The sequence below is a fragment of the Agelaius phoeniceus genome, chromosome 2 (genome assembly GCF_051311805.1).
Source record: "Agelaius phoeniceus isolate bAgePho1 chromosome 2, bAgePho1.hap1, whole genome shotgun sequence".
Classification (NCBI taxonomy): domain Eukaryota; kingdom Metazoa; phylum Chordata; class Aves; order Passeriformes; family Icteridae; genus Agelaius; species Agelaius phoeniceus.
Genome location: NC_135266.1, coordinates 5361458 through 5374664, shown reverse-complemented (window position 1 = coordinate 5374664; position 13207 = coordinate 5361458). Strand labels below are relative to the sequence as shown.

Sequence of the window (13207 nt, the reverse complement as noted above, 5' to 3'; positions counted from 1 at the left end):
ATCCCAAGGGACTCCTGATGCAATGACTGGGTTGCATTAATCATTCTTTCCTCCTCTTTTTGGAAGACTTCTGTAGCCAGTGGATGTGGGATAAGCATGAGGTGGCTTTTTCTCTCCCACTTGAGTTCAAAGTTATTGGTGATATTTTTGTTTGATGTTTGGAAGGAATGATGAGGAGGATTTTATTTCATTAGAAATTTAAATATTATATTACATTACATTATATTATATTACATTATATTACATTACATTACATTACATTATATTATATTATATTATATTACATTATATTATATTATATTACATTATATTACATTATATTACATTATATTACATTATATTATATTACATTACATTACATTATAATTGAATTTGTTAAGTATTTAATTGTATTTTATTGTATAGTATTTTGTGATTGTTTGCTGATGGTTTTGATATACATATATATGGATTTAACTGGTTAGTGAAGTAAAATACACTAGAATTTGATTATTAATTTCTTTTAGGTAAATAATTTTTTATAATGTATTTTACTTGTGAACAAACACAGGTGCAGCAAATGAGAGAAGAATTTTTTTTTGAGGTTTAGAGAATGTGAATTTTAGAAATTTTATGGGAAGCTGTGCTTTGCTTTTTCCTGTAAAGAGGAACGTGGCGACACAAAGTGATGCCCACACTGTGCCATTTTGGAGCAGAGCCCTTGAGGCTTTTAAAAATCATTTTGCTTTCTTCAAGAAGATGGGAGACCTCACCCTGCCTTACCATTGTAGAAAATACACAACAAACTCCCCTTTTTGTTGCTCAGAGTGAGGCTGCCTTAAATGTTAGTGGTGACAAATTGCTTGGAGACAGCTCGGGGAAGCTGCCTGCAGCAGGGTGTGTGGGTGGGCTGTTGGTGTGTGTTGACATATCACCTTGCTTCCCATGTTTTTGGGCTGTGAAACAGGAGGAGGAGGGGATCTTCTGCTTTATCTACTCTGTGTTACCCTTGTTTGTGTTGGGATTCATCCCACCCCTTGTCTTCAGCTGCTTTATAGGGTCAACACCACCCAGCTTTTCATTTGCCTTCTTCAGAGGGAGAGATTTACTAGATTTTGATAATTTTTGGTGTCTCCTTTAATGCAGTCAATATTATTTTTCTAAGAAAGCTTCACCGGTGCTGGGAATAGATTTCAGGTGAGGCTCCTGCCTTGTGTGGTGACATTTTATCCCTTATGGCAGGCTCTGCCCAGCCCTGTGCCTCACTGTGTCCCTCCTGCAGCAGACACCCAGCAGGGACAGCCCCATGTGCTCTCTTCTTTGTCCTTTCCAGCTGCCTCCTGATTTTGTGACATTTTTAGGAGTCCACATCCATGCAAACCAGTGCCCTCAGGGAATTACGAAGAGATTAATGAGGTGCAAGTCTTTATTTTATAAAACATCTGTGTGATGAATTCACACCATGATGTTTTTAATGATTGTCTCAGTCAATTTGTGAGACACAGAGGTAAGTTTTTACTAGTTATAATTCCTCAGGCTATCCCTGGATGTTTTTTAAACAATAGTTAAAATATTTACTGGTCCACAGTTCTCTAGGAACATCATGGGTTTTTCCTAAGAAAGCAAATATATTCTTCAGCTTTTTAACAAACACTTTCTTTTGCTCTCCCTTGGACCTGAAAACTCTTTGCTTTTTTAAATATTCCAGTGTTTCTCCCTCAGCCATCTCACTTTTGGTGTGATCTCATCTTTCTCACATTTTGCAACATTCTCACATCAAAGACTGAAGCACAGAAAGTTACCTTCTCAGCAATTCCTTTTCCTTCCTGACTTGCTCTTTCCTCTGCTCCCTGTGATTTAGTCCTTTGAATGATTATTGCACTTTCTAGCTATATCTGAAGGCACTTGTCTTGCCTCCATTTACAGTAGGTATCAAGAGCATTCAGCAGAAATGAACTGCTTTCAGTAATAGAAACCTCAGCAAATGAATGCAAAACAGTTTAAAAAGAGTCATTTGTGACCACAAGAATGCAAACATTTCCTGAAGAACTGAAATTTTAAGAATTTGTATAGACTGACTGCTTTCATTGGGACTACTCGTGCCAGTCACGTTAATGCCATGATTAAATGCCTTGTTTATAGATTCTTGAATGTGAAAAACTGCAAACACCAGTAATTTGAAATACTCACCAGCCACCTCTTCAAGGTGATAGGATTGATGTTGAAGTCTTTTACCAGCCCAAGGTCGTGGTACATGTGCTCCAAGCAGCTCAGCATCTGCAGCCAGAACAGGCAGGTTATGGTTGGCTCTGTCAACACCCCTTGAGGACACCCTGTGAAGTGAATTTCCCCCTTGCAAGCATCAAATAATTGCAGAGCCCTCTTCAGATGAAAGAAAGATGTTCAAAGACTGCAAGATTAAAGTGCAAGAGGGGAGGCAGAGAGGGCTGAAAGCTTTTTGAAGCAGAGGCGCTGCTGTTGGCTTCGCAGGTTCTGTGCAGGGCTTTGAATATCACACCAGCCCTCTTCAGTGGCTGGTGTGTGTCACAGCAATTCCTGCTCACAAAGAGAGCACTGCCATGTTCCCAGTTCAGCTGGGATGTGTCCCAGTGCTCAGTGAAACCAGTGGGAGCTTCTCCCTGGCTGCACAGGAATGGATCAGGCTCCGGCAGAACAGAAAATGACAGCGGAAAACAAGAGATCCCTGAGGAAACGTTTATCTCACACATTTGTCAATACCTTCTTTCTTTATGGCTTCTTGTGAGCTCCTAACTCCACTACCTTACCTCATATTTCTTGTTTAAAAGATTTCCCATTATAACCCTACGAAATTGCAGCAGTTTTGTGATTATCCCCTCATGGAGGCTGTAACTATGAATTCCTGCAGCTGAAATGGAGGCACAGGCAGCTCTTTTGAGACAACTTCTGCTCTGCAGCAGCAAGGGGGATTCAGGTAATTTAGCACCACCTCTCATGTTTAATCATCTGGGCTTAAAAGAACTGAAAACAGAAGATATTGATAATCTGAAAGAATTGAAAACAAAAGATATTGATAATCTCAAAATATTGATAATCTCAAAATATTGATAATCTGAAAGAATTGAAAACAGAAGATATTGATAATCTGAAAGAATTGAAAACAAAAGATATTGATAATCTCAAAATATTGATAATCTGAAAGAATTGAAAACAAAAGATATTGGCAATCTCAAAGAATTGAAAACAAAAGATATTGATAATCCCAAAATATTGATAATCTCAAAGAATTGAAAACAAAAGATATTGATAATCTGAAAGAATTGAAAACAAAAAATAATGATAATCTGAAAGAATTGAAAACAAAATAAATTGATAATCTCAATCTAACAGCCTCCACCAGTCAGAAATGAACAGGTTTCCTGGAGTTCAGGAGTTTATGTGTATATTCATTCCCATTTCTGAAGGGCCAATCTGCAGGGGATGGAATGTGGCCATTGTGTTAGAAAATGCAGTTTTTAGACTGTAAAGCAATCCAGGGGTTTCAGCATGAGGAGTATAATGTCACAAATACAGCCCTGAAGGCATTTCTAGTTAGCCTTCTGTTATTTAGACTCTTAGAAACTCAACAGAAAAAAAGATTTAATCTAATGAAACTTTATATTTATCCAGGGAAATATAAATGTAAATCATGGAGTAACAACAGGGCTGATTTTGAGTAATCCAAACAGGAAGAGACTTTCCTGCAAGACCTGAGGGACAATGCCATGAGCTGAATGCAGCTCAGATCACATGGACAGCATTTTGCTGAAAATCCCCTTGTCCTGGTAGAATATATGTTTTGCAACAGTTCCATAAAAGACTTTCCAAGACAAGAAACTTTATCCAGAAGTGCTGAATTAGAAATGCAGCTGTTGCCAAGAGAGCTTTGGGTGAGCGAGGAGGAGACTCCCAGTCCCAAAACTCCCCTGAACACAGGGGAATCTCAGTTTTCATATTCAGCTTTCTTGGTCAGCAGCAAAAGCTTGGAAATGGGACTCTTGTAAGGCTTGAAAAGTGAGAGGGCATTTGAGAAGGAGGAGCAGGCTTGCTGCCAAGCTGTGCTTGCTGAGATGTTTTTCTTGAGTGAGATTTGCTAGTCCTTGCTAAATCTGGTTTTACATTATATTATAAGCTAGTTTTATACATTATATTATATATATCTGGTTTTACATTATATTATAAGCTGGTTTTATACATTATATTATATATATATCTGGTTTTACATCATGTTATAAGCTGTCCACTCTTAACATCCTTCTCCTCCATGCTTCTGGAGGTTTGCATATAGAACCTTCCAGACCCTTTTGCAGTACAAATGATGAGCCATGAATAACACTAATAGCAGTTAAAAAAGGAAGAAAATCAAGTAATTTGGGTGATTGCTGCTGGGGGTGCTGCCAGAGCTACCCAAGCATTTCCCTGGGAAAAAAACCAGCACTAAACCCCTCATTTAGTCCCGTCCTCTATTATGCTTCTATTGAGTGAGATTTGCTAGTCCTTGCTAAATCTGGTTTTACATTATATTATAAGCTGGTTTTATACATTATATTATATATATATCTGGTTTTACATTATATTATAAACTGTCCACTCTTAACATCCTTCTCCTTCACATTTCTGGAGGTTTACACATAGAACCTTCCAGACCCTTCTGCAATACAAGTGATGAACCATGAATAACACTAATAGCAGTTAAAAAGGGAAGAAAATTAGCAGTTAAAAAAGGAAGAAAATAATTAAGTAATTTGGGTGATTGCTGCTGGGGGTGCTGCCAAAGCTACCCCAGCCTCCCCCTGGGAAAAAACCAGCACTAAACTCCTGATTTAGTCCTGTCCTCCATTATGTTTTTCTTGAGTGAAATTTGCTAGTCCTTGCTAAATCTGGTTTTACATTATATTATAAACTGAGTTTATACTTTACATTATATATATCTGGTTTTACATTATATTATAAGCTGGTTTTATACATCTATCTGGTTTTACATTATATTATAAGCTGGTTTTATACATTGTATTATATATATCTGGTTTTACATTATATTATAAGCTGGTTTTGTACATTATATTATATATATATATCTGGTTTTACATTATATTATAAGCTGTCTACTCTTAACATTCTTCTCCTTCACGCTTCTGGAGGTTTACACATAGAACCTTCCAGAACCTTCTGCAATACAAGTGATGAACCATGAATAACACTAATAGCAGTTAAAAAGGGAAGAAAATGAAGAAATAAGGAGATACTAATTGGCTTTGAATGCAGCCCTGCAACCTCTTCAGAACAAGCTGCAGAAAAAACCCTCAGCTGAAGGGGTGTGAATCAATGCCTGCACCTCTGCCCTGCTGCTTTATTGATCTGAGTGGAGTTATTGATGATGTGCTTAAGCACACACTTCACTGGGTATTGATTTGTTCAGATAAAATGGCATGGGAGAACTCATGTGGCAGTAATGACAGTGCAGCAGTTGAGGGACTTTACAAGGAAGAGATTAAAGAGTAAATAAAGAGGAGCCAGGATATGATGAGCAGCGTAATCCACCTGGCATCTTCTAGGAAGAAGCACTGCATTTCTGGTGTGGTATGGAAATGAAAAAAATATAGAGAGTAAGGTGCAGGAAAGGGGGCAAAACCCTGCAGACTGCCTCAAAGGGCTCTTCTGGCCTTACTGGCTCTCAGAAAGTGCCAACCCAGCTAACCTGGCATCCTCACCTCGTTGGGCTCCCACAGCCAGACGTCGAAAGTTGGTTTCCGCAGAGCCTCGATGGTCTCCTGGGACAGCATGTACTGCAGACAGAAAGGCAGGAGGGTAAACAAGGGTGTCCCTGCCATGGGAATGCTGCTGGCACGTCCTTGGGGCTGCCAGGGTTCCATTCATGAGGGATTCAGCCACATTCCCCAAGGAGAGAGCAAATGATCTCTCTCCCTCTGGCCACTCAACCCTCTTCACCCTTCCCACCAGCTGGCAGCTGCTCATTGGGGCAGATCCTGTGGAAAAGAACTTGGGAGAAAAGGGAGAGTGGAGGTGTTAAGGAGAGGCTCATGGCTAAATCCAGCACAGAAAATCAAAGGCACAGGGCACAGACCCATCCCTGCACTGGTTCTTCTGCCTGCAGAGCATCAGCTGCACTCAAAGCTGCCAGTTAGGGAGGGTGGTGTGAAGTGTCTCTGCTTACAGTGCTAAATTAGCTGGTGGGGATGATATGTTTATTTTCAGATGATTTATGCTCTCATTTCAAGTGTTTTTTCAAGAGTGCCCACAGTTTCAAATTGGTTGTCAGCCTGCAAGATTCAAGTGATTTTTTATCATTACGCTCAAAGCCTAAAACAAAATCAAGCTCATTCACCAGTTATGGCTGCATAGAAAATGAAAAGAAAAGGAATGTGCAGGGTTAAAAGACATGGGGATATCAGGACTCTACAGATTGATCTTTTCAGGATCCTATTCATCAGTGGTTTTGGGACTCAAAACTCTTGTGGCTTCAATTGGCCCATTTACCATGGCTGTCTCTAGTCTGGGTTTACTCTCCTGAGCAGGTGAATGACAATTTCTGAGCCATCAAATTGATACTTAATCCAACACAGAGGATTAATTTTTCTTCTTCAAAAGGCAAGGAGTTTTGCATTTACACACACAATGCACATTTAGTGTGACTTTCTGCAAGAAAACTGCAAATTAGCAGTACAGATTTGGTGTTGTGATGACGTCTTCCTTCATCCTTACTAACATTGGACAAATCCAGAACCTGACAACTGATAACAAATTTTGCAAATCTCCAAAACCCCAAACTCCCATGAGTTTTGGTCTAGGAATAATGCAGAAATACAAAAGTTTACTCTGCAGTAAGTCAATGCAACTCTATGTAGCCTTTATTCTTAATTCAAGATCCTAATGCAGCAGTCCATCAAAGTTTAATCTGACATATATACTTATCAAGGGAAAAAAACTGGCTTAGAACCGATGTGTTCTGTGAAATCATGTGTTAGTGTCAGGAGCACAAGCCTCCTGGGCAAAAGTTAACTAAAAGAAATAGAAGTGACAGAGTCTGTGCTTCAGTGGAGGTCACTTTAGCGAGGCAGAGCAGAACAAAGAGCAGAATTTGTTGCTCTCTTGGGCTCTGAGGACAAATGTGCACAGAGCCATGTCCATGTCATAGATCTGCATCACACAGGACTGTGAGGATTCACCTGAGCCAGCTCTGGTGTGTGTGAGGAGATGCTCATGGTTAAACCATGATTTGCAAATGGGTGAGCTGGTGTTTTGTCAAGGTCTGAGCTGGGCACTGGGCAGGCATAACCAGGCAGCTTTAAATAATTCTTGTGGGCAAAGACTGCAGGTTCTGCGATTCAAGACCCTGTGCTCTTCATGGTTTCAGCCTCATTCATCACTGTGGATTTGTAGTTGTGCTTGCCCAGGAGACATTTTTCTTCCAGCATTACTGTTTTCTCTAGCAAATACACTAACTCATTTTCACAGGGACAATGAATCATTTTGGAGAGAATCCAATGTCGCATTTTTTCTTTGTTTCCCTAGGTGAAGCATCCCCACAAATTACTTTTTAAATTAAAAAATAATCTATTAGGAGAAAACAGGCAGCAGCACTACTTTCAATTAGAACACAGCATTACAGGGTGTTTTTGATTGTTGCTATGAGTGTGGAGAATAAACAAATATAACTGGACAAAAGAGTGTTAAATGTTGATGAATGCACAATGTTCATTAACATTTCAAACACTAACGAGCTTTCAAGTATTAAAGACTACTGAGAATTAAACTTTAAGTCACCATGGGCAACTGATGGCTTTTTCCATTGGCATTTTGGATCAGACCCTGGCTTTAGAAAAACAGGGAATTAATGGCTAAGGAGTCACACGTTGTAAAGCAGCACTTGTCAGGATGGCAGCAGGAATATGGGAAGAGAAAATTGTGTGGTACCTTTGGGTAGGATGGTACATCCCTCCGGGGAGCTGGCCTCTTGTTTTCATCCAAAAAGCTGTACTTGCAGGGACAGTTAGTCCTGAAATGAAATATTCATCTCTTAACATTGAGGGAACACAAGCACAGTGCCTCAGTGCCACCCCTCAGAGAACCACCCTGCTCCAACACCTCTCCCTTTCTAATGCAGTGTTGTTCAAAATGCTTTGGAAGTGTGATCCTCCTCAGGATTTTCTCCCCTTGTGCAACACCCCTGTTGCCCTTTCTTGGTCTATTTGCATTCAAGAGAGAAGCATCTGAGTTCAGGCATGTATCCATGGATACCTGTTCCAGATTGCAAAGCAAGACATATTCTATTTCCCATCTGGATGGCAGTTGTCTTTTGTCAAGTGGGCAGCTTTCCTTGTCTCTTCCACACCCAATCCTTCCTCTGGGGGGACATCTGCTGATAACAGCCATTGAATGTCCCTGCATGGCTGATAAGAACTGCAGCATCCCATTGGGAGATGTGAGCCCAGAGGGAGGAGCCAAGCATTCCTGCCTGGATATAATCTGGAGATTCTGAACACCAGCATGGCTTCTCCACTGGATTTCCCAGAGGAACAGCAGCTGCCTCTTCTCCCACTGCATCTTCAGAGGAAGAGACTGCACCTTTCTCCAGGATCCCTGCTCCAGCAGAGCCACCCCTGACACTGCAGGAGGGCTGAGCCACAATTCCAATGGTTCTGCTGCCAGCACCCTGACCCACAGGGTGCCAGGCTGGGTTCTGACTCTGGCAGTGTTGGTTTAGTTTACTGCATTGTTCATTTTATCCTTTTATTTTCTTCCCTATTAAAGAACTGTTATTTCCTGCTGCCATATTTGTTGCCTGAGAGACTGTTAATTTAAATTTTATAGCAATTCGGAGGGAGGGGGGGTTTACATTTTCCATTTCAGGGAAGCTCCTGCCTTCCTTAGCAGACTCCTGTCTTTCCAAACCAAGACACTAACCAACCACTTCTCCTTAGACTTCCAGTGAGCAGCTTGCTGTCCATGGCAGGCATCCTTCTCCAGGGCTGCCAGGGACCACGCTGGCTATGGGCACACCTGTGCTGATTCACTGCTGAGGGCACCCACTGAGCCTTGCTGCAGCCCATGAGAACTTCCACTTTGATGCTGTGACCTCCTTGGCTGCTGCCCCTCGTGTGGGACAACAGTAGAGAGGCACAGACTTGGCAGACACCTCTGCCTGGCTCCCTGATCCTGGAGAAAGGGAGCCTCTGCCAGCAATTACAGGTAATTAACGCTTGCCTGGTTGTTAACACTGCCAGTTATCAACTCTTCTTTCCTCTGCATATGGAAAAGCCAAACTGATGCTTTCCCATCTGAGCAGAGGTCCAGGAGGACCTCATCACTCTGCAATTCCCTGATGAGGCTGCAGCCAGGAGAGGGTTGGGCTGTTCTCCCAAATGGCCTCAAACTGTGCCAGGGGAGGGACAGATTGGACATCAGGGAGAATTCCTCCATTGAAAAGGTGGCCAAGCATTGGAAGGAGCTGTCCAGGGAGGTTTGGAGTCCCCATCCCTGGAGGTGTCCAAGGAAGGCCTGGACGTGGCACTCAGAGCTCTGGGGACAAGGTGGGGACCAGGCACAGCTTGGCCAAGATGGCCTTGCAGGGCTTTTCCCAGCTCGCTGTCCACATGGACTTTATCAACTCTGGTGTGAGGCTGATCTTCCTGCATTTTGCATTTACAGAGTCATGGAACGGTTTGGGTTGGAAGGGACCTTAAAAACCATCCAGCTCCACCCACCCTGCCATGGGCAGGGTGCTGCTCACTGGGTCAGGCTGCTCAGGGCCCCTTCCAATCTGGCCTTGAGCACTGCCAGGGATTTATCCTTGGAGTCCTAACATTTGGATTATCCTCTCTCAGTTTTCAAGCCTCCTGCCAAAGGAAGCAGAAATAAACCTCCCAAAAGAAGCCAAGCAAAGCATTCCATTAACTTGGTTTGTGCATTTTTGATTATTACATTTTGCATTGTATCTCTTTTGAGTGATTCTCTTCTCTGTTGGGAATTAGTCCAGGTCTCTTTTCTCCTCTTAACATTGATGTCTGCTGTCATTTCTGGTGGCTGTGTCAGAATCCTGTGAAAGTTATGTCATTTCACAGCTCATGGTGGTCAGCTGACATCGACCAGCTGCCTTTCCTGCCCTGTGTAAGGAGATTCTCACTTGATGAAAAGCTGTCTTAATCACTTCTAAAGCCCTTTCCTCAGAACTCCACTGTGTGGGGTATTAGTAGGATAAAAACAGTGAGATTGGGGCATTCCTTGCCCTAATTGGAGCTGACTGCCAGGGTCAGCTGAGGGTCAGCCAGCTATCTCTAATTCCCAGCTGTAGTAGGATATTGAAGCCTTCATCCCAGCACACTGGGGAACACACCAGAGCCAGGATGCATCAGACCTTCACAAATGCAAGACTGGATCTGCAAATGATCATGATTTTAAATGACACCATAATGCTATAGCATCTGCCAGTGGTGAGTGCAAAAAGCAGACAAGCAAAAAAAAAAAAAAAAAAGCAATTTGAGGAGGATGCAAGTGGAGCTGCTTTGCTCTTCTGAACAGAGAGCTGCACAATTCACTGAGCTTTTATAAACCTGCCTGCCCCGCCTTACCCTCTCATTTGGTAATGTAACAGCAAATATAAGAAAAGATAAACACCCATACAGCTGTGTACACTGTGATCTTACTGAAGGAATACAGGCACTCACAAATATTTATGTACATCAATTAAATTTAGATGGGATCCCCAATGGCAACCACAATGCATTATCCAGCACAAGGGATGACAGGTCTAAATGAGAGCAAATAACATTTCCACTTCCCTGGGATGCCTCTGATCCCACACACATCCCATGCCAGCAGGAGAGGGTTTGCTCAGCCACCCTGGGCTGGGGTGACCTGGGGCTCTGGTGGCTTGGGAATGAGGAACCTCAGCTCATTCCTCAGCAGCTCCTGATGGGAGCCACCAAGGAGCATCATCATCTCTTCAGTCTTGTACCCACGTCCAGCTGCTGCTTTGGCTCCCACACCCACAGGGTGCAGAATTCTGCATGAGCAGGAGGAGCCTTTGAGCAGCTGGGAGGAGGGAGAGGCAGCTCAGGGTAACCAGGAGGAGCTGTGACAGAGCCACGTGGACACAGCACCAAGGTGATGCTGAGCAGAGCAAGCCCTGCTCCTGCTCCTGCTCCAGAGAGAGCAGCTGTGAGTGTGAGCCCAGAGCAAGCCAGGGTGGGTGTCTGTGCCCAGCTGAGCCCACCTTTAGCACAGCTCTCCAGCCTCACACCCCGTGCTGGTCCCTCCTTTTGGAGCCTGTCACAGCTCACTACCAGCCCTTGGTGGAGGTGACACCCCAGCTGGAGCTGGCTGCACTGAGCAGATGGAACACCCCCCAACCCAGCTTTTCTTGTTAGCAGGTTGCTGTTTGGACCACAAAGTAGAGATTGGGGGGTGACAGGATCTGGGATGGGAATTAGTCATGGCTGCTGGGACAGTCTCGTACTCCCTGATGTGCTGTGGTGGTGACGGAGTGAACATGAACTTGCCATCACTTCTTTTTTTGGACCTCATTCCCTGTCCACCTGTGCATCACTGCTCATCTTCATCACTGTGCATCACAGTTCAGCTCTGCCAGCTCCCTGCCACAGCTGAGGCAAAGACACATGGGCACACACGTTTCTCACATCACACCCAGCACAAACCAGCACACATGCTCCTGCATTGGCTGCCAGCCTGGGCTCGGATTTTTTTAATGAGATTTCTCCACACACCCCAAAAAGAAATGATGCAAGTCACAGGGCAGACTGCATTCCACCCTGCTGGGATAAATCTGAGGCACACAAATCTGAGGTTAATAATGTTACTCTGCTTTTATGCTAATATGACAGCTGAATTTGGCCTTGGACTTCATGGGAATGAATTATCATTGTGCCTCCTGACATATCTGCTTGGCAACATTTATAAAAAAGAGTGACTATAAAGCCTGAATCTTTTAGCACATTTCCCACTGCCCTCAGTAGGAAACAGTTTTGATTAAGGGTCAGACAATTTGACCCCGAGGCTGTTAAGACAGCAAAGTTACATTTGCTGAGAAAAATCCCCTTCACCCCCATTTTGAGCTGCAGGGTATATTCCTCTCCATAAAATCCCCTTCACCCCCATTTTGAGCAGCAGGGTATATTCCTCTCCAGAGAAATCCCCTTCACCCCCATTTTGAGCAGCAGGGTATATTCCTCTCCATAAAAATCCCCTTCACCCCCATTTTGAGCAGCAGGATGTATTCCTCTCCAGCATCTTTCCCAGGAGCATTCCCAATCTCAGAGTGATTTGTTTGTCCTAGTGGGGCACTTCAGTGGCACAGGGGGCGTTTTCCAGCTGAGACCACGCACCGTAGGAAATGCAATTTTTTCTGCTGCTGTTTTAATTACAGCAAAACCCAGCTCCACCATCACAATGAGCCCTTGCATTAGAATGCAAATTCTCAATTTCTCGTTGAATTTGAAACGGGTGATTTATAATAGCATGAGATCATAATTAGAGGAGCTGCTACATATTTATTTGGTAATCTCCCAGAATATATTGGAGCTGATTCGAGTGCTAACTGGTTCCCAACCAAAGGCTGCAGTGTGCAGAAGTTCTTTTCCCATTCTCTCTCTCTCTCTCCCAGTAAATCTGGATGAAGAATTCCCATTCTGTATGGTGACAAATAACTCCCAGGACCTTTTTCTCCATTCCCATGGCCCAAGCTAAATTAACTGGTGAATGGCTATAAATCTTCAAATGGTAAAATAAAGCCTCTGTCCTTGATGGTTATTGGTTTCCTTGCTCTTTTACTTCTAAGCCCAGGAGATAATTCTGTGGAAATGTTGCATCAGGGTTTGAAACCAGACACTCCTGTGGTTGGGTGCCAAGCAGAACTTACCTGCTGCTCCTTGCTGCCATTTCCTCCCTCATCTTTTTAATGTCACGCTTGCATTTCTCAATCTCCACCACCTTCAGGCCTTCCACTGTCAACAGAGGGAAACAACAGGGCTGTTACCATGGCCAGAAGTCGCAGGGTCTGGTTCCACAATGGTGCAAAACTTCAGGGAGCTCTGCCAGTGGGGTTATCCAGCTCCCACAGGCTGCTGGGCTCTCCCACAGGTGAGAGGCGCTGCCAAAGCCAGAGGAGACCTTGGAAACCCCCAGGGATTCTCTGCTGTCAGTGCCGATAACAGCCCCAGAGCTTTAATTCACT

At 43.3% G+C, this 13207-nt stretch overlaps 2 protein-coding genes across 8 annotated transcripts in view; both read right to left on the bottom strand.

Moving 5' to 3' along the window:
* The window catches only part of SLC37A1 (solute carrier family 37 member 1), a 124228-nt gene that overhangs the window by 27505 nt on the left and 83516 nt on the right, over window positions 1-13207 (bottom strand). The gene's annotated exons all lie outside the window — the stretch shown is intronic.
* The window catches only part of PDE9A (phosphodiesterase 9A), a 57814-nt gene that overhangs the window by 12846 nt on the left and 31761 nt on the right, over window positions 1-13207 (bottom strand). For all 7 annotated transcript variants that reach the window (XM_077171191.1, XM_054654463.2, XM_077171215.1 and 4 more), the window contains 4 exons: window positions 12893-12977; window positions 7933-8014; window positions 5709-5783; window positions 2170-2256 (listed from right to left, as the gene is read on the bottom strand). In XM_077171191.1, the coding sequence (XP_077027306.1) occupies window positions 2170-2256; window positions 5709-5783; window positions 7933-8014; window positions 12893-12977 (329 nt within the window). The remainder of the gene's footprint in view (window positions 1-2169; window positions 2257-5708; window positions 5784-7932; window positions 8015-12892; window positions 12978-13207) is intronic.